Source organism: Mastigoproctus giganteus, chromosome 8 (genome assembly GCF_048544385.1).
Source record: "Mastigoproctus giganteus isolate SK-2022 chromosome 8, ASM4854438v1, whole genome shotgun sequence".
Taxonomy (NCBI): domain Eukaryota; kingdom Metazoa; phylum Arthropoda; class Arachnida; order Uropygi; family Thelyphonidae; genus Mastigoproctus; species Mastigoproctus giganteus.
In genome coordinates, this window is record NC_143582.1 from 227,473,621 (window position 1) to 227,494,909 (window position 21,289).

A 21,289-nucleotide genomic window follows, 5' to 3' on the forward strand; every position below is an offset into this window, starting at 1 on the left:
CAAAGGAAGCTAGGCAGGCCAAGGCAGATTACGAGAATTCTTTGATAAAAAAGCCACGAAGAGCAGCAAAGACTTTACAGCAGACTTTAAAGAATTTAAAGACTTTATTAACAAGGGATTGAATCACATTGGTACACTAGATTTTGACATCATATATTTGAATTTCAGGAAGCTCTTAATACACAAAACACTGCTGTACAAATTGGAACAATATGGCATTAACGACAAGTTACTGCTATGGGTGAAGGGATGGTTAAGTGAAAGAAGTCAATGGGCACTGCTCTTCGTGGACCAATGGTATTAGTGGAGTTTCCGGTGTGCATTGTTGAGCCCCTTGTTGTTTTCAGTATTCATTAATGATATCGATGAAGGTATAACAGACTTAATTACTAAGTTTACAGTGATACAAAAAACCCCTTCCCATTTCACCCATCCATTCGCTACAAATGTCTAGTTCAAAGCAGAACGTCATCTACCACCTACTTTTGTAGGTGGTAGATGACGTTCATCAACCGGTGAAATACCACCACTTTGCTTATTGGAGGCTTGAAGTGGTGAAACCCATGTTTAGTCTCTAGAGCAAAGTTTCCAGCAACCCCCTCCCCCCATACTTCTCCTACAACCCACGCACGGTACTAAGTACTATAGGTTTTGATACCTTTCGTGTTTGGGGTTTTCATAAAAAAAAAAAAAAAAAGAACTAGACAAACGTTTGGAGCGTTGGATGGGTGAAATGGGGATGGTTTTATTTTTATTATTTGGCTGACGTTGTAAAAATCTTGCTTTCTTGCATTATATGCCTGTACTAATGCTAATACTAAGGATGGGCGGGGTAGTTAATGATGGTAATGAGGGGTGACTACTGCAACAAGATCTATAAAATTTAAGCCGATGGGCTGAGAAATGTCCTTTGAAGTTTGACATTGAGAAATGCAAGGTACTGCCTATGAGTAGCAGTAATCCGAGAAGTAACACCACATACAGTGTCCACTACTCTGAGTGTAGTACCACATAGATAGTAATAACATACCAAACTCAGGGTAGAGGAATATAGAAAAGGCTTTGGTGTAATTATGCAGTCAGATATGAGGTTCTCTGAACAGTGCATACAGGCGCCAAGACGTCTTATGTACTTTTGTCAATGATATACGGGAATTTTGCTAGCAGCGAGGAAGTGATTATCCTTTGTACACGTCACAGTTAGGCCTCATCTTTAGTACTGCATGCAGGTCTCGAGACCTCATTTTAGAAAGAATGTAGAGCTGCTGAAACAGGTACAAAGAAGGGCATCCGCTGGCTGAATGGTGGTCTTACTAAGAAAGGCTTCCGTTCTGTAAATTTCTGCGTCTGGAAACTAGGCATATGCAAGGCGATCTGATTGAGATGTTTATGCCTTGAATGGATTGAGTAAGGTAAGCGTTGATTGCATTCTTCCTCGTGCTGAGGCTACACACATGTGGCACATGAATTCGAGTTGAGAAAGGATGGTTGCAGGAGAGATGTGCAAGTTTCCCTTCAGCCAGCCGGTGGTTGATTGCGGGAACAGGCTTCCATCTGTTATTGTGGAAGTGGGTGGTTTGAATAAATTGAAGGAAGAACTAGACAAATTGTTGGAGTGTATGAATGGGGAAGTGTGTATTTCTTTTTTCTTCTTTTTTTTTGTATGGTGCTTTATAAGTTTATTTTCTTGCATCATTTTCCACTACCACTGCTAATATACACTCAATGCCCATTTTACATGGCTGACCAAGAAGACATCTTGCAGGATGTTCCTTTTTATGTGAAATGCAGCAGGAAGTCAATTTCATATTCTTTACTCATTTATAAATTTTTCTGATGAAGTGCTGGCCCATGTACATCAGATGCGTTTTGCAATTTGCGAGATGCACATGGTTTCATGTTTCTGTTGCGATAATCGGCACTGACCATAAGCATAACGCAGTTGTATATTGGATTCGTTGGGCCGTCAAAACATTTTGTATTCCACTAGTGTCCACTTCTAACACTATGCAGTCCATGAGGTTTTTGAACCAATACTGAAAGCATCAGTTTTATTGAAATTGTTGCGTTAGGTCTATCTTCACTGACTTTTCTGGAATTGGTCCGTTACTCTTTGCACCTTCTCCAGATTATTTAAACACTGAAGAAGTAGTTAATATCTTCTTGAGATTGAGAGGCGTCGAGCATTTCCTCGAGTCTCTTGAATAGATGTTCAGGCAGCTGGTCATTTAGAGAGTCGTTCCAAACCACACTGACAATCCTGAAGAGTCATTGGGTCGATTCTCCCCTTAAAAAAAGTGACACCAGAATCGCCAATAGTTTCACTGAAATTGCTTCAACAAATAATTTGGTGGTGGTATGATAGATTCACAACTTTTGGACATGGTAGGTTGATTGTCGTCAATGGGTCTAGAATACGCAGCTCTTCTGTGTTCTGTACTCCCGATTCTGTATTCTGCACACTTCTGCCTTATGCGCATTATCACAGATCTCTAGAGAAGGACTGTATTTGTATTGGCATGACAATGAGTTTATTATTACAATTCTTTTTTTCAAAGATTATTACGATATATTTTTTTTATAATTTCCATTTATTTACTGAGTTAGATGTTACTCCGAAGTTGGCATGACTGGAGGTGAGCAAGTGATTTCTTTGGGTAGAGGTTGTGAGCCCATAGGGACAGTAATCCACGAGATTATTCACGCCATTGGCTTCTATCACGAACAGAGTCGTTCGGACAGAGACGAGTACTTGAACATCCACTGGGAGAATATGGACAAAGGTAAATTTCTTAACCTGTGCTGTATGTTTATTCTTATATCCACTCTTTTCTATAATTTTTAGTCGTGTAACATGCAACAAATTGTAATGAAATGACTTTTTAACTAAGTTTTTTGGATAAATCAGTTGTCAGGTCTGTTCATGGGAACAGAAAATCAAGCGATTTGCTGTTCCCATGAACACGACCACAGGGAATGCAAGCAAAGTTACACACAATACAGTGACATACCTCATTGCCTTTGTTGTTTTAGAGCGTCAAACACACGCACGCACCTACGCACTTGTTCTTAAATAACATTTCTTGATTGATCATTTCAAATGCTGTTCTTTCGTCGAAGTACTATCTGACATTTCCTTTTGGTTTTAAAAATATATATTGCTGTTTGGAAGCTATTCTTTAGATGTTTTCCAATACATTCCATCATTTTTCTTTTAACTAGCAACAAACGATTATTTAAGGATGATGATTTGAAATTTTCTGTTCCCTTTAGATATGGAGTTCAATTTTTATAAGCTTATAACTTGGGAAAACAACCTCCTTGACGAGACATTTGATTACAATTCCATTATGCTGTACGATGAATATTCATTCTCCAAGGACGGTCGTTCTAAGACCATGACGGCAAAGAAACCCGGAGCAAAAATTCCAACGATGGCCGAGAACAACGACACGTCAAGTAGTGACATCAGGCGCATCAAAAGATTGTATGAATGCGATGGTAAGTAGGCGGTGGCGAGTAAGGGCAGATTTTTTTCTAAATCCAACTAAATACAAACAGATTCACCAAAACATGTAGTAACGGTTTTTCTCGTACAGGAGAGAAACGTCCGACACCACCCCCTATGTCTACATACACTTGCAGCTTCGAGACAGACGAATGTGAATTTTCGCCCATGGACGATGCACTCATTGATCCTTTTATCAGAAGTTATGAAACGCTAGGTGGAAGAACAGGTAATAAAATATTTATTTAATTTTAGTATAAATAAAATATCGTTCAAGTTTTATATTTTATCTACTGCTTCCAAATAACTGCTTCATCGCTCTTTAAATCTGCATAAGCTCTCTGTCTCTACAAGGACCGATGGTAATCTGTTCAGTAGTTGAACATTCTTCGACTGAAGGCAAACTTTCTTTTTTGCATCTGAAACCAGTTGTCTTATTGCATTTACATTCTCTGGCTGCTGTTCGTTTTAAAGAACTCTAAAAGAACCTCCTTTTATACACCCTTCTTGCTGTCTGGTTTGTCGAAAGTGTAACCAAAAAAATAAAATTTTAATAATAATCTAATGAGGGTTTCTTATCCTTACAGGATTCGTCATGAAGATCGATTCTTTTATTGGCAATGGATACATGTACAGCCGACTGTTCGAAATTCAGTTTCCTCGGACTTTGTGTGTATCTTTTGATGCCTACACAGATGGACACTGGGATCTTTCTCTCACAGTGTATGATCCAAGAAGTCAAGAAATTATCAACCCGATTTCGACAAACGGAACTTGGAAGCTTCTTCAAACACGATTCGAGGCTAAAACCGACAGAATTCAGGCAAGTACTTTTGTTTTTTTTCTCCACGTATACGAGGTGTGATAAAAAAGTTCGGGGAACTGGAGTAATTTGGAAATTATGAGGCTTAGTGGGTATTTGGATGGATCTACTTCTCCTTAACACTGTATACACCGATTTCAACCCACTCAATATGACGCTGCAGTTTCAAGGTACAAAGTAAGTCCCGAACATATTGATCACATCATGTATGCTGCTTTTGTACAGTAGAGTATTCTTTGAACATTAAGGAATGCAGAACAAATTTTAGCAGAGGAAATTCATTAATTCTTAATTCAAAAATTAAGAATTTAAAATTTTGAATTTAATTTTAATTTAACTTTTTGTTGTTTCAGTTTGGTGTCCATGGAGCTAAACATGGATTTGGCTATGGCTTTGCAGCTTTTGACAACTTCACTCTGAAACCAGGTTCATGCTAAAATCAAAGGTAATTTGCCATTACTCAGAAGCGTTGATTATCTTTTGAAAAGTATCTGTTGCTTCTGAAGAATCTGTCTTTCAATTGTAATTCCAAGAAATGCAATAAAAACACCAAGTGGAAGAGAAATATGTGTAAGAATCATAATTTACCTTAATACTTTGTCATAATACATTTAATGACTATTACAAATCAAATGTTATCCACTTACTGTATACAGGTTATGCAAAAGTTGTGAACTTAATCTTCTATTCAGAACTTGATCAACACTCTTCAGGATAATCCATGATGAGATAATACATTGATTAATTTTCTGGCCAGTTCGAATTTATATATTGATAACGGTACTTTAAATTCAAAACCACTGGTAGGCAAGAAGAGGGGCGGCATTCAATGAACCCAGAAAGGATTTGGGGTGCACGTTTACAGAGTTTTTTTACAGAATTAAATATCAGTTATTGATTTGAATTAGGTGAAAACAAGTGGACCGTGGAGTTCAGACAAAATCGGAAGTAGAATTTATTAATTAAATTTAAAACTAGGAAATTAATTTAGTTAAACAATATTGCTATGCTGCTGTATGTAGTTGGAGAAAAAGTTCGGGTACTGGAATAATGTTTAGAAAATTATGAAATTTACCACCGTGTATTTGGATGGAACTCCTTCAAATTACTCTTTTTGACAGCGAAAAAATTTAAACAAAATTGAATAATGGCAAAACTGATTGATTTTTGTGCGATAAGAAATATCAATTTCACTGCCACCTTAGCGGATAGTTAAACTTCGATCACTGGTGATCAGAACACGAATGACTGAATCATTGGTTTCGAAGTTGAAGTGCAACCAGAGTGAGGATCGTCTTCGTCCGACATGCGGCTCTCTTTAAACTTTGTGAACCACACAACACTTTTAAAACAACGCATATCATCTTCCCCGAAAGCTGCTTTTAACATTTCAACATTTTGTGGGTTTTTTTTTTTTGTAGTTTTGTAACTGGAAACCAAGTTTGAAGCGAATTCGATGAGTAGTAAAATCGCTCATTTAAAACGCGGCGAAACATTTTATTATAATTTTATTTATTTATTGTGTTAGCAGCCCTGTCCAGAATTTGGAACTAGTACGCTGTCTTCGCATAACACACAGTGGAGTGTTATGCGAAGACAGCGTACTAATAGAGACCAATCAGTTTAGATTTGTTTTCCACTTCACTGAAAAGGTTTGCTTGGTTGAGTAAAGTTCAGTCCTACCACAGGCGTACATGTATTCAGTGATCACTGAATTGTGACCACATCCATCCTTAATGGACTGTGCCGCATAGCTCGCAGTATAGAAGGCCGGACAGCTTAGAACGCTAGAGTAGTGGTAATTTGAATTTGGTCATGCAAAGCAAAGTAATAAAACAGCAGTTATGGGAAATAGTAAAGATATCAAATGAAGATTTCAAAAGAGCAGGATTGTGGAAGCTCCTGCTTTGGGTGCTGTATATTGGAAACAGCACTTCTTGTCGGTTACCCAAGGACTACTGTGGTTAAGATGTACAAAGAATGGAGTCAAACGGATCTCCCGCCGACAGCATTGTAAATGATTAGGCAAGATGTATTCTTGTGGTGAGTGAAGGGTGTAGCGCATTGTACCGACTCAACAACAGGTCACTGTGCTACAGTTGACATCGCAATACAATGTGGGGAATGCAAGGACATTATCCCAAATCACAATTCCCTGCACACTCCGACGTATGGGGTTGTGCAGCAGACGACCCAAGAGAACCCCTCTCCTCACGCTGATCATTGTCGACGGCAAATGCTGTGGTGTCAACAACACGCTGGTTGGACACTGGAGCACTGGAACGCGTGTACTGGTCGCATGAGTCCAACTACCTGGTGCAACTCGCCAACAGACGCGTTCGTGTGTGACGCAAGCAACACGAATCCACAGACCCATCGTTCACGGTGCCCGCTATACAGTCGGGTGCCAATTTGCTTAATATAGGGCATCTTCTGCTGGCAAGAACTAGGATCCCTAGAGCATATGAACCAACGTTTCACTGGTGATGCCTAGTAGACATAGTGAACGTAGTGTGTATCTGTCACTGATAACAGTTGTCCCCACAAAACCGCGTGAAAATGTCGCTCCGAAGGAGCAAAATCTGCCAAGGCAAGATGTGAGTAGGTATCGTGGATAGACTGTTGTTGTTGTGTTGTTCGTGTTATTTATCAGGCCACTTAGTTACTGGAAGGCCGCGTCACCAGGAAGGGTTATTTCGGCATCCGTCCACGGCTGGAAGAGTCGAACTAGTTAGTAGTAGGATGCCTCTCTGAGTTCCAATCTCTCCAGCAGGACAAGGAACAAGGAGGGAGATGACTCAAGGAATGAAGTAGGGTATAGGGAAGAAAGTGGAATGCAAAGCAGAGCTCTCTAGGAAGGGAGGCCTCAAGGTGAGCAGGAGGGTATGAAACCACTAGTGTATGTGTATCCTGTCTGTGGTGGCTCCCGGAAACAATCCATCTGCACCAATTATCTCTGTGTTGGATTACAGACTGTAAAATGGGCGCGACGTGCAATGTCTGTTTTCATGAGTTAATGCACGTATTGTTATATGTATTGTTTACGTCAGACCTCTTTGCCACCAGAGAGCATTCATCTCCTGGACAACTGCTGGCCATATGCTATTCTGTGGCAATATTCAAGATTCCGAGAGAGCCACTGATCTAACACCATGTTTTAGCATATTGGCCTTAATACAGAACCTTGAGGGCATCCTCTGTATATTATTTGTTCATTATCGAGTTACAAGATCTTACAGATATCTTCCTATCTAAAAAATAACTGCGAAGAACTTGGTATAATTGATGACTGTGTGGGGATCTCTTTTTTGTTTCCCCTTTTTTTTTTCGACCTTCACCCTAATGACACCTCAAACGCAAATCTAACTGCAATTCACAGAAAACTCTAGATTCCAGGGTGTGTAATGCGGGTGTTAGCAGAACATTAAAGACACATTTTTTCAATAAAAATCTCAAGCCTTTAATGAACATTGTTTACAGTATTTACAGTATTTACATAAAAAACAAATAATTAGATACAAGCCAATTTCCATACATTTGAACCATACTACAGTACAACACACCATCTCTCTCCCTCTCGCTCTCTCTCTCTCATCAACTATGCTCAAGGCCATTCCCCTTCTGTTACAATTCATTAAAACATCAGTTTGCATCAGTTGTATCTTACTAAATATGAATTATCAACGATTACTCAATTATTCTCAATTTATCATTATCAATTACAGTATCAGTGTTTATCACTATCATCAGTAAAACTCATTTCAACTCTTCTTACTCTTTTGTATATTTGTTTCTAAGCTTTAACACATAAAGTGTATTACAACTGATGTCCTCTTACCTGAGTAATGTTCACTATAAACCACTCATTCTACCTTCATCATCATCATCATTATCAGCCATTTTCAATCCACTGCAGGATGAAGGCCTCTCCAGTAACTTTCCAGTTCCTTCTGTTTTGAGCACTGGCCATCCATTTACTAACCACAAACTCATGAATTTCATCTATCCATCTCCGCCTTTGTCTTCCAGGTTTTCTTCTAGCTCCTCTTGGGTACCATTCTGTTATTTTCTTAGTCCATCTGTCATCATGTCTTCGAGCTATGTATCCTGCCCAAGACCATTTTCGTTCTTTAGTTTTGATAAGAATGTCCTTTACTTGAGTTTGCTGCCTAATCCATGTGTTTCTCTTCTTATCTAACAGTCTGATTCCCAATATAATTCGTTCCATTCTTCGCTGTGTAGTTCTTAGCTTCTCTTCCATTCTTTTGGTGAGTGCCCAAGTTTCACTTCCATAAGTCATGGTGGGGAGTATACATTGATTCATTATTTTACGTTTCAGACAAACTGGGATATTGCTCTTCAGTATGTGACTATATTTCCTGAATGCTATCCATCCAAAATTTATTCTTCTCTTCACTTCCAGCCATTTAACATTATTACGGCCAATAACTTGTCCCAGATAAGTATATGACTCCACCTTTTAAATTACTGCTCCTTCAATTATTATGTCCCTTTCTGTGGCATGCTTTTTCATCATTACTTTTGTTTTATTCATCTTTAGTTCAAAATCCTTACTAACTGTGCATAACTGATTAAGATTTTCCTCTAATTCTTTGGGATCGTATTTGGGCTTATGACCACAACGTCATCTACAAATCGTAAATGGTTTAGGTACTTCTCATTTCAATTGACTCCTTTCTGCGACCAGTTTAATCTTCTGAAAGCTTCCTCAAGGGCAGCAGTAAACAGCTGCGGAGATATTGTGTCTCCTTGTCGAACTCCTTTCTCAATTTTAAATTTCCTACTGTCTTTGTCTAGTCTAATAAAGGATGTAGCACTCTCATATATTTTCTTCAAAATCATAATATATGGGGTATCTATGTCATGTCTTTCCAGTGCCCGAAACATTACCTTATGCTGTATGGAGTCAAATGCCTTTTCATAATCCACAAATGCCAGGCATAATGGTGTTTTATATTCATTTGCTTTCTCCATTAGCTGTGATATTACATGAAGGTGATCCATAGTTGAGAATCCTGTCCTAAAGCCAGCTTGCTCTTTCGGTTGATTCTCATCCAGTATTCTTTCTAATCTGTTAGTAATGACCCTTGTGAACAACTTGTAGATGTGGGATAGCAAGCTAATTGGTCTATAATTTCCAATTTCTGATTTATCTCCTTTCTTATGCAGCAAAACTATGATTGCATTATTCCACTGCTTAGGCGTCACACCTTTTCTAATGCACTTTGTGAAGAGCCTTGCCAGTTTTCGTGTCATGTCTCTTCCTCCCAATTTTAACAACTCAACAGTCACTTCATCTTCCCCCGGGGATTTCTGATTCTTCATTTTCTTCAATGCATGTTCTACCTCATCAGGAAAGGGATATCAGATATGTCGTATGTGTTACTAATTTGAGACTCATCTTCCCCACTGCTGGCGTCACTCCCTCGCTCCTTGTACACCATCGCTATTCTTCAGTTTCAGTATCATTTGTCTTTCTGTATTACGGCTCATGGCTGCTGATTTAAGTCCTTTGTTTTCCCTTAATGCCTGTTCTACTTTTCTACCTTAGAACTCTCTAATTACCATCTCAGTCATCCCTCATGAGGTTTCCCAATTAATTAAATTTCTTCCTCTTTACACCTCATCTGATATGTGTTGGCACCTGGCCTAATTTAATGATATAGGTTAACTTATCCTTACAGTACTACCCCTATAAATATAATTTCTTTACCAATTCCTTATACTATTACTTTCCCTTTATTTACCCCTGTACCACCCTTTCGTGCCCATGAGCAATAACACTTATTACCATTTATCTCAACTTCAGTAACTAACTTACCAAATACAACAGGAATGTTTTTTTTTAAAGGACTATCACTCAATTCCTTACAGAGCTAGATTATGAGTTCTGAGTTCAGAATTCTTCAAGAAAAAAAAAAAAAAAAGACAGGAACAGACTTATGTTCCGGATTTGTTGCTACTTCCACATTCCTTGCGCTCAGGTTTTCTTTGGGCAGACAAACTTACATTCACTTCTGGGGCACTCTGGTTTTCCTTCGAGGCTGAAAAAAAATTATGATATTAGGGTCCCCTGTAAATAATTTACATCTACACGCATATTTATTTTGTCTGTAATTTGCATGTTTTCTCTGGTCGATTTGTATGTATGTTGGACGAAAAAACCCCAGTTTCTGTGGAAAAAACCTTGCTATCTACGCCTGAGACCGACTAACCCAGTTACGGAGTGAAAAAAGCCCACTAAAGTTCCTCGCGTCATCGACGGGATTCGAACCCGGGCCTTTCCCACCTGGTGTGGGGAGGTTGGTGACGATACCACTGTGCTACACTCGCAGAGCCTTCGAGGCTGACAGGCATGCGTTCACTTCTAGGGCACTCTTGACATGATGCACCTTCTTGTGTAGATGATATATACAGGGTGTGCACATACTTGGTTCATTCTCTGCGGTCGGAACTAGAACCCATGAGCAGTTCCTTCGCGACTTTCCTTTCAGACTCTTTACAAGGGCCTACATTAGAAAGCTCTCCTATCTAACTCTTTCCTCCGCACTAAAAAAAACCACAACCCACTGTCACCCACGTATCTTGAAAAACTCTTTCTACCATGCTTAACTCTCCTTTCAAACCATTTCTTCTTCTCTGAAATTTGGAACTCCTCGCCAGGACTCACAACCAAGCCTCATAGTGTGCTTAATTTTCCATTCCTTTCTATTTGCTAAAACATCGGACCACAGCCATCTCCCTAGCGTACAAATCAACTCTTCTCTAGCAATCTCTTATTTTTTTCACATGGCAGTATGGCCCTTTCATGTGTGCCGGTCACCTCCAAAGCACCCAGGTTCGTGTTCACACCTTCTCTGCTAAATATGGCCAACTTACCAAATATCAGTCATCCTGACGACGTTTTGTTTTTACGCGAACACTGCACGTTCACACATTTCCTGTTTACTTCCTAACGGTGGCTGTGATCAAAAGAGACACTTCATAATCCAGTTTCACGGTCCTATTGTTCTTGCCCTCAGCAACCCTTTCTCCCCTGTTTGCAAATGGTACCCCCTCCCTAGTACTGACCGCTGTCCTTGTTTGCTCTCTTTTTCTACTCAAAATTACTTGTTTCCATTTAGCCGCTATTTAAACACATACGTCTGTAACTTTCCCATCCCCAAATCCAGTGTTTCTTCAAACTTTTACCTTATTTACATTAAAACTAAATATCCAATTTTAATACTTACTATTTTTAAACTTAATACTCCCTCTCCATTCACCCTTCCTTGGTGGCGCCTCCGTAGCCAGGTGGGAAGGAGCAGCAGTGCATAGCACACGCTTCTTGATTAGACCGGGGTTCGAGCCCGTCACCACCAAATACGGAGAATGCGGAAAGGTCAGGGAATGACCACCGCATATCCCGGAGCAATATGGCCTTAGTTGCTAATGCTCCTAAAAACCAAATAACAAGCAAACAAACAAACCCTTCCTTGATTTATTTTAGCAAAACAAATATATCAATTATATTTGTAAGATTTAGTCTTACAACTGCAATTCACCAAAGCCCCCCCCTCGAAATATTATTATTATTATTATCTTTATTTTCTCCTAAGAGACACCCGCTTACGGCTATTAACCAGGGGGTGCACATTCAGATATACACATATAAGTTATATACATAATTATCCATTTAAAATTTATACATATCATTGTTTTAATAAATTATACAAATTATACATTGTCTAATTAATAACAGTAGACAATTCTGGTATTGCACTATGCCCTTTAAATAACATTACTCCATTGGAAATGTACATATATTGTTATTTATTTAAAATGCGTGTCTACTTAACCATCGAAAGGACCCCCAACGAAGGTCTAAACCCGAAGTTCCGTTAATGGCATACATTTTAAATAAATAGTAATATACTTCTCCAATGGAGCGGTGCTCCCTATATAATGTGTGTAGTGCAATACCGGGATAACTCTTTTTGAAACAATTTTGGAAATTTCAAACTTATTGGACTTGTTAATTACCAGAGATTTTAATGGCCATCATCATTAGAGTGACTGGAACATTCAATGGTATAGAAGGGAAGGAGGTCTTACCTCGTTTTGGGAATAAGATTCTTTAAGTTGCCGAAGAAGAATCGAGAAAGAAAATTTGATTAAATTGAGAAGTAGAAATAGCCTTTTCAAAGGGAGTAATATAATATAAAGTAACTTAAAAAGCAATCCAGGAGAACCGTTGTCGCTCTTGATTGAGCCACGCCTAAACCTTTATGGAGATGATTAGCAAGAAAGAACCAACCGTGTATTCTCACTTAATCCGAAGAAATATTTCAAGGTCATTCCATAAAAATCAGTTTCCTCCATTTTGTCCTTCTTCATAGGGGTTGGAGGTCGAAGCGTGCTGCCATCTAGATCATTGATGTAATCTGGTAAATTACAATACAATCAGAGCGCCTTCTGATGACTCTTTATAAGGAATTAAGCTTACATACATATTAATCTAATATAGTACCGTTGCCTTTCTTTCTATCTTAGTCTGAAGGCCTGTTGAGATAAAAGATGTAAAAGCCTCATTATCTTCGAAAATAATCAGTGCGCTTCCAACATCTTGAGGCAATGTGTAATCTAGCCGACCTTGCATATATGTACAGATAACATGTTTTGGATGGCTCCTAGGCTGTAGCTAAACTCCATCTTGTAAATCTAAGTTGAAAACACTATGAGTGTCTATTGTAGATAACAATAATAAACATAGTGTGCAATTTGGTTCTATTATCAATATACTGATTTACAGATATACATCTGTTCTTAATAATTTAATGCCGCCAAGCTTATATTACACTTTAGGATTTGCGATAAACGCTGCCCGATACAATTTCTATTTAGAATAAACACAACTAAAATAGTATTTTAATCACCCTGGTTCAAACTAAGATTATGTCATATCTTCATTAATTCATGGTGAGTTATTACGTAGCACAGAGCGAAACGGAAGACAGAATAAATAAATGACAAGTTTAATATTAAATTGTAAAACACATATATTAAATACATACAGTACAAATGGCTTTCGGTTATTATGCTAACCTTTATCAGTCAAACTGACAGTTTAGAAACGTAGAACGTAGATTGGAAGAAGCAGGGCGAACAGACAAATCTCAGTCGCAAAGGAATCTCTGCCTTTAAAGCATTGAAACAAGATTCATCCATCATCATCCTTCGGGCAGACAAAGGGCGTCGAACAGTCGTATAGAATCGCAGAGATTTCGAGACGAAAGCCCTGTTGCTCCTACAGGACACTTCTGTCTATCAGCCCTTAACTGTTCCTCCCATCAAAGCCTTGGAACGATGGAAGGCGAAAGTAAACATCCTCGTCAAAAATTGGTTTAGGCAGGAGAAAATAACAGAATTCACACGTAGTCGGCTCCGTACCTCCGGCTGCCAGATTCCACAATTCTGTGGGCTACCGAAAGTCCACAAAGAAGGTATACCGATAAGACCCATTGTCTCCTGTTTTGGCTCACCGAGTTATGAGGTAGTTTGTCTTTCTCCCCTAGTAGGCAAGACAGCCAACACCGTTTCCAACAGTGGTGAATTTATAGAACGGATCCGAACCCTATCCATCTCAGAAGATCAAATCATGGCATCATTTGATGTAGTGTCCCTTTTCACCTCCATCCCAGTCGACTTACCATCACATGTGCCAAGAAAATCTTGGATAGCGACCCTTGGTAGCAGGACCAAACTAACACCACCGCCCTCAGATTGTGCTTAACTAGTGGCGCAATTATGTTCAACGAGTCCATTTACCAACAGGTGCACGGCACAGCCAGGGGTTCCGCAGTTACTTCAGTCACGGCAAACATCGTGATGGAAGAATTGGAGGGTCGTGCAATTACGAATGTACCAGATCCCGTTGCCTTTGGTGTCGCTACGTCCATGATGTGGTTGTAGTTATCCCTAGTTAAGGCAACCGGCCCGTAGACTACCTCAACTCCTGTTGCCTTTCATAAAATTCACCATCGAACTAGAGTCGGACAATACCCTGCCATACTTAGACACCCTTGTCCGACGTGAGGGCAAGCGCTTGAAGACAACTTTCTACCCCAAACCAATGTGTGCTGGCCAGTTTACCAACTATCGGTCAACACACGCGCCCAGCCATCTTCCTGGCAGTACCCTGACTTTATTAACCCGTGCCTGGGCGCACTAGTTCTGTGGAAGGGAGGTGCACTGAGATCGCTAAGGTCAAGGCAGACCTTGCGAGGTGTGGCTATCCCACCTCACACTTGACAATTGTGACCTGCAGACACATGACGACATAGCGACCAACAGGAACATTCAAGATAATGACTCCACCGCTAGCACCTTTATCGCATACTACCTAAACCTATCACAGCAGGTTTCTAGGGTCGTAAAATCACATGGGATAAAGTGCCTACAGCTCCCAGGCAAGGAATTTTGCGATCCCTCATCTGTAGAGTAAAAACACTCATTCCCACTTTACTACAAAGTGAACTTCTTGCAGTGACTGCACTAGCTGCTACATCAGAGAAACTGGGAGACAGCTCGGCAAACATCTTTCAGAACACAAAAGGGCCATACGCTTAGCGGACATAAAACACTTGATCATTGCCGAGCATTCTGGTCAACCGACACGACATTGACTCCCAATCGATGTCGTGGTTGTTGATCGGTTTTGCCATTACCGGAGCCGCGTCTGGTTGGAGTCGTTGCACATCACGTGCTCTAATACTTCAGTCAACAGAAACAGTGGATGTCGTGTCCACCCTGTTATTGAAGAAACCATTCTCATGAGTGCCAAGCGTTCGCATACATCACAACGATAGGCTTCAACATCAAACAGTTAACTACTACATCACGCATCCACCCTTATGTTCTACGTTCCTAAACTGTCAGTTTGACTGATGAAGGTTACCCTAATAACCAAAAGCTATTTGTACTGTATGAATTTAATACAGTATATGTGTTTTACAATTTAATATTAAACTTGTCATTTATTTATTCTGTCTTCCGTTTCGCTCTGTACTAGGAACTATATTCATTAATTCAATTTAATAAGGAGTATATGGGATTCAACACACAATTTAATATTTAAATGGCAACTAAAAACACGTTTGATTTTTAATCTGCCTTTAGAATATTTAATCCAGCTTATTTTGCATCTGTTTTATCAATTCCAGATAAAATACATCACTGGAAATCAAGACATACACTTTTCATTTTTGAGGCCAACTTAATTGGACTATTGGAATGAGAATTTAGATTTATTAAATTTTATTGGTTTCTGTATTTTGAAAACGAAACTAGCCACCAAGTGGCCAATCAAAGCAATCCGAAAAATAAGTAATTATTTCTACTGTGCAAATGCACAATAAAAGCACTCCGTTTCTAAGAAAAAACTTGGAATAAACCTCCAAAGTTAAGCCCAATTATGAGAATTCTCCATATGACGTCCAATACACAATAGAAAAAACTAGGAAGTAAAACCAAATGCATAAACTGGTGTGCAAAACTTAAGGACCAACACTATTTCTAAAGGTTACAACCACAAAATCAAACGAAACAGCCTGTGGCGATTTGCATAACTGTGGCCATTCAGTAGAAAGCTGGTGCACATGAAAAAATTAGAATCTTGATGAGAGGGCTCACATAAACAGATGAAAGCAGTTCATCTGTTTATGTGAGTTCAGCAGTTATGTGAAAATTACCGAATGGTGAGCACGATTGTTACAGACGTTCCATTGGATTGGTTTCATACAGTGCTACAGACAACGAAATAGCCAGTAGACAACATCTGGATGACTTTACCCGGGGTCCAATAATTGGGAAGCTCGACGTGCGAGGAGTGTGGCTGCAGAGTTCAGTATCGCCCATAGCATAGTCTCACGTGTGTGGTCGGCCTTCAGAACGACAGGTACAGTTGCTCGAAGGACCAGTGGTGGTCGTCCACGAAAACAACGTCCAATGATGTCCGTTATATACTCCTACAGGCCATCAGGGGGATCGACACCAGACAGGGGGTTCCATTGTAAATCAGCTGCACAGGACGCAGGATATTGAGATTTTCTGCGACCAGGCAACTCCAGAAAGGTGGACTGCTTGCCCCACGGCAAGTACGCTGTGTCCCTTTAACACCTGCCCATTGGAGACACCGTTTACAGTGATGCATCGAACACAAGGACTGAACAGCAATGCAATGCGGTAAGGTACTTTTTACTGATGAGAGTAGATTCAGTCTCAGCAGCGATTCTGGGTGTCAGCTAATCTGGCGAGAGGTTAGCACACGGTATCACCTCGCAAACATCACTGAAAGCGATCGATATGGCGGTCGAGGTGTTCTCGTCTGGAAAGGCGTTATCTTGGATGGACGTACGTAACTCCAGATACTGGAAGGCAGTACTGTAACCGGTGCATGCTACTGTTTCCCCATTTGAGTCTGTTCCGAGGTGCCATTGGCCCCGAGTTCGTGTTTATGGATGATAACACCACACCCCATCGCACTGCAGCTGTTGATATGCTTTTGGAAAGTGATGACATTGTTCGCCTGTCGGTTACTCCGATCTACATCCCATTGAACATAAAAGGGACGCTCTGGGGAGACGCCTAGCGGCACGTCCACACCCACCAGAAAATGGCGCTGACTGAGGAATGGACGATGTTACCTCAATAACTTATCAACAACATTGTTCTAAGTATGGACAGGCGGTGCAAAGCCTGCATCGACATTACGGGTGGCCATATCTCCTACTGAGGACCACCTCTTCCCTTTGTTCCATCTTTGGCAGTGATGCATTTGTATGATGGCTGCCAGTGCTATGTTGCCATTTTTGAATAAATTCCCTCTGTACTGTTTTGTTTCCGTTGTGACGGTGTTGTTTCCTCCATCATTTCTGTACTTCACGAGGTTCCTTTGGTATGCTTTTCCCATATTCAGGCCACTCCTATGAGAGGCTACAGGCGAAAACCTGACTGGTCCTTAAGTTTTGCACACTAGCGTATATAGACTAAGCTTAGCCACAAAACTTATGTAGCAACAAAATAAGTCTAAATCTTAAACAACCAGAAGATCTAAACATAATTCTTAAGACCGCTACCATCACTCCTCACAAGAAGTGAAAAATAAGCATTACAATTTACAAACATACAATTAACAACTAAGCAACTTGAAGTAGTTAAATAGTAATACGGCCCCAAAAATACTATAAAAAACAGTGTGACATACTGTATACAATCATCTATTTACAGTACTGAAGAAAGTGATTCTTCTCTTAAAAACTTTGTCTGAGAATGTGTGAAATGCCAAAAAGGTTTTGGCATCCTGGATCAAAGTATATAGATTGCCCTCCCTTATTGTTTGGGTACAATGAACTAATTCACGTCTAAGGTCCTTTTAAAGTGAAAATTAAGCAGCACATATCTCCAGTCTTCAATATCACCACAGAAACACGTCGGATCCGTTTCCGGTCCAAATTTACAGATCATATGCTTCAATCAACCGTGACCTGGAACAAGATCCAAATTAATCATCGAGGGACAGAACCATCCCATGCCTTTTTATTAGCTGCAAACAACTGCATCTTCTACAAATTAACGAGTAGTGTGATTGGTATCACTGGCTTGCCATCCGCTTTTCCAAATCATGTTCAATTTCGTCCAAAGATTAAACGTCTCCTGCTTAAAGTCCACCGCTTGGTCACTCACAATGTCAAATATTTGCATTGACAGTCCTTTTTTAGGATTAGAAATCTAGCTTACTTTCCTTGAAAAAAATTTGTTATATGATGTTAACTTCTTTTGCCGAAGATCCGAGTTTCCGAGAAAAAAATCTTGCTGTCCTCGCCTGAGACCGACTAACTCAGCCACGGAATATATATAAAAAAAAGCCAATGAAAGTTCCTCGGGTGGGAAACACCTGCAGTCGAATCGAATTCCGTCAATGACGTGAGGAACTTTTATGGGCTCTTTCACTCCGCTGCTGCGTTAGTCGGTGTCAGACATGGACAGCAAGGATTTTTCTCCCTAAAAGAGGATTTCGTCCAGCAAAAGCGGTAAATAGACCAGAGAACACACATGCAATTTATGAGAATAATACGCATCGGCATATAAGATAATAAGATCTTGGGTGGCCATAATATCTAAGTCATCATTGCGTTGCAATAATACGACCCCTCGTGGTCAATACCAGGGGTTTTACATTGAAAGCTGAATTAATGCTGGATGTCTCATGTCGAAATCTTGAGTCTTTAGGCTTCTGGTGTATGTTGTCCAAATATTAAATAAATTAGAGAGATGAATTAGATTACTACAATGTATAAAGTAAGAAAAAATTATACGATACTTATAAAAATTTAACAACGGATAATGAAACTTTACAAGTAGACTCCCGGTGATATTACAGTGGCGTAACCTTCTGATTGCGTGACATCTTTTCTGTACTTTTTTGTTCCATATAAACTGATGGAGATCTGCATCCAGGCTCTGGACAGTGTGAAGCATGCTGGCGGGAATGAAGCTGTCAGCTAGGTGGAGCCTTTTACAGTTGCCGAAGAGAGAGGGAAAGGCTCTGAGGGCTTGATATGGGATCCTCCGATAGTAAATGTCCCAGAAATCAGGAGAGCTGATGTAGCCTATAATCAGTTTTGTAGTCGGCTTTCTTTCTTCCTTCTTTGATTTCTGGTTGTATAATTGAGGGCTGATATAATGTCAGTAGTGTGGATATAGTGTACATAGTGTACACAGTGTTTGGGCAGGGGGCGTCACCGGTAGTTTCCCACAACTGCGCCATAAGTACCCTTGTGAAGTATACATCACTCTGTAAAAGCCAGACAAAAGTATTGTGTTGTATATGAGAAGTATTATGTTGGATTCTGTTGCTGTGGTCTGGCTATTGGCTGCAGGACCCCTAATGGTACCACAAGTTGCATACATACTGCTAGGAGGAAAGCCAGACTGCCCATTATTCTCTGGCAGTAGTAGTGTGGATATCAATTGTGAGGTTATGTTTGCGTGCAAGCCACCTGATCATCCAATATTTATCGACTGAATGCTACGAAGTGTGGATGCGTACGTTGAACCCTAGATCATCCTACAAACGTATTTGATGGACGATGAAGAGTCTCGAACATAAAGTAAATGCTGCTTTCCTGTTCATCCTTATCTACACATTTTTGTATGAAGGGCTTCAGGATATCTGTGGAACTATAGCATTGGCTCTGACATCACTCCTTGATCCAAGATGTGGTGGCAGACCTCGTATTTAAACAGCCGTTTAGTATCACTGGAAGGTTTGACTTCAGTGAGAAGATCATTATTGCATATTTTGAAGTATTTATTTGTATATCAACGTTCAACGACGTATCCGAGTGGTCAGGAGCGAGAGTGCAGTGGCACACGCTCTTTGAGTGGACTAGGGTTCAAACCCGTGACTTATAAATACGATAACATTTGCATTGACGTTGGGTGAAGGAAACACAGAAATAAAACCAAGAGCGTCAGGCCCGGAAAAATTTGTTGGTGGTTATCTGTTCAGGGGATTTTAGTTAAACTTTTTATGTTATTTTCATAGCACAATATGCCTAATCTGTTGGTGATGAATGGGACGAGGATGGCTATAAAGTGTAAGCCAGAAAGTATGCTACACTGTGGGACTCCAGCAATTACTTTGCGATTGAACATGGACGTACTGTGTCTGCGAGGGTAGCACAGTGAAATCGTCACTGTCCTCCCCACACCAGGTGGAAAAGGCCCGGGTTCGGATCCCGTCGATGACGCGAAGAACTTTAATTGGCATTTTTCATTCCGTAGCTGAGTTAGTCGGTCTGAGGCGTAGATAGCAAGGTTTGCCCCTCAGAAACTGGTGTTTTTCGTCCAGCAAAGAAGGCAGATCGACCAGAGACACACGCAATTTACAGACACAAATACGAGTTTATGTAATCAATTACGAGTAACTATAATATTCTATAATAATAATGGAAAACGTTTGAAGGGATCCATCGCCGTCTTTGTGAACATGGGACCTTTACACCTCATGCTGCCGACAGAGCACGACCAAGATCTACGACTCCTGAAGTAGAGGAGGAGATTTTGGATGTTATGCATGCCACTCCTGGAACCGACTCACGCAGAATAGCAATACAACTGGCTGTTCAATGTTCGAATATTTGGAGAGTGTTGCGAGAACACCGACTGTATCCTTTCCATCTGCAACGGGTACAAGCCTTGTCACCAGCAGATTACCCTGCGCGAGTAATGTTGTGCCAGTGGTTCTTGCAGCAGTGTGGTACAACTCCTCACTTTCCTGCCTTAGTGATATTCACAGATGATGCACAGTTCACACGAGACGGAATCCAAAACTTTCACAATCAGCATGTATGGGCTGAGGAAAACCCACATGCAATTCTTCCATCATATCACCAACAGCGGTTCAGCCTCAACATCTGGGCGGATGTTTTTGGTGATGATTTGTTTGGGTTAATAAACATTCCGGTTAATAACTCGGGAACCAAGCATTTCCAGAACTATGTTGATATAAAATATTTTTATTGTCTACATGTGAGGAACTCATTCCTGAAGTTATGCCGTGTATTTTTGAGACACCCTGTATAGTTTATTTTCCAAATCAGTAAGTCCATATATACGTGTATATGTACACGTATACACATACATAAGTATGTGTATACGTGTGCTTACTGGCTTGGAATATAAACTTACAGTCTCAACTGAAAGAGCAGAACCCTCCTATTGAAAGGCAAACTGTCTTCTCCAGACCCCGTACCATACTTTTTAATGGCCACCCACTAAAAACTTACTGATCGGTGAAGTACCCAAAAGTAATTTTGGGCGACCGGAGAACTTTTATCCCCATCTCCAAGCTATCAATGAAAAGATAAAAAAATTACATCACTATGTTAGCACGC

At 40.1% G+C, this 21,289-nt stretch overlaps 1 protein-coding gene across 1 annotated transcript; it reads left to right on the forward strand.

The window, feature by feature from the left end:
• Nucleotides 1-2,615: 2,615 nt before the first annotated feature.
• On the forward strand, nucleotides 2,616-4,768 carry LOC150082383 (meprin A subunit beta-like). The gene is made up of 5 exons (XM_090380501.1): nucleotides 2,616-2,783; nucleotides 3,274-3,501; nucleotides 3,600-3,737; nucleotides 4,096-4,331; nucleotides 4,685-4,768. Exons 1-5 carry the CDS (start codon nucleotides 2,627-2,629, stop codon nucleotides 4,766-4,768), a joined length of 843 nt encoding a protein of 280 aa, XP_090236627.1. The 5' UTR covers nucleotides 2,616-2,626.
• The last annotated feature ends 16,521 nt before the right edge of the window (nucleotides 4,769-21,289 follow it).

Excerpts from the sequence above, each read along its gene's own strand:
- LOC150082383 (XM_090380501.1), top strand. The coding sequence starts at position 2,627 with ATGACTGGAGGTGAGCAAGTGATTTCTTTGGGTAGAGGTTGTGAGCCC. Across the intron at positions 3,738-4,095 it reads AACGCTAGGTGGAAGAACAG|GATTCGTCATGAAGATCGAT; the intron begins GTAATAAAATAT and ends TTATCCTTACAG. Across the intron at positions 4,332-4,684 it reads CTAAAACCGACAGAATTCAG|TTTGGTGTCCATGGAGCTAA; the intron begins GCAAGTACTTTT and ends TTGTTGTTTCAG.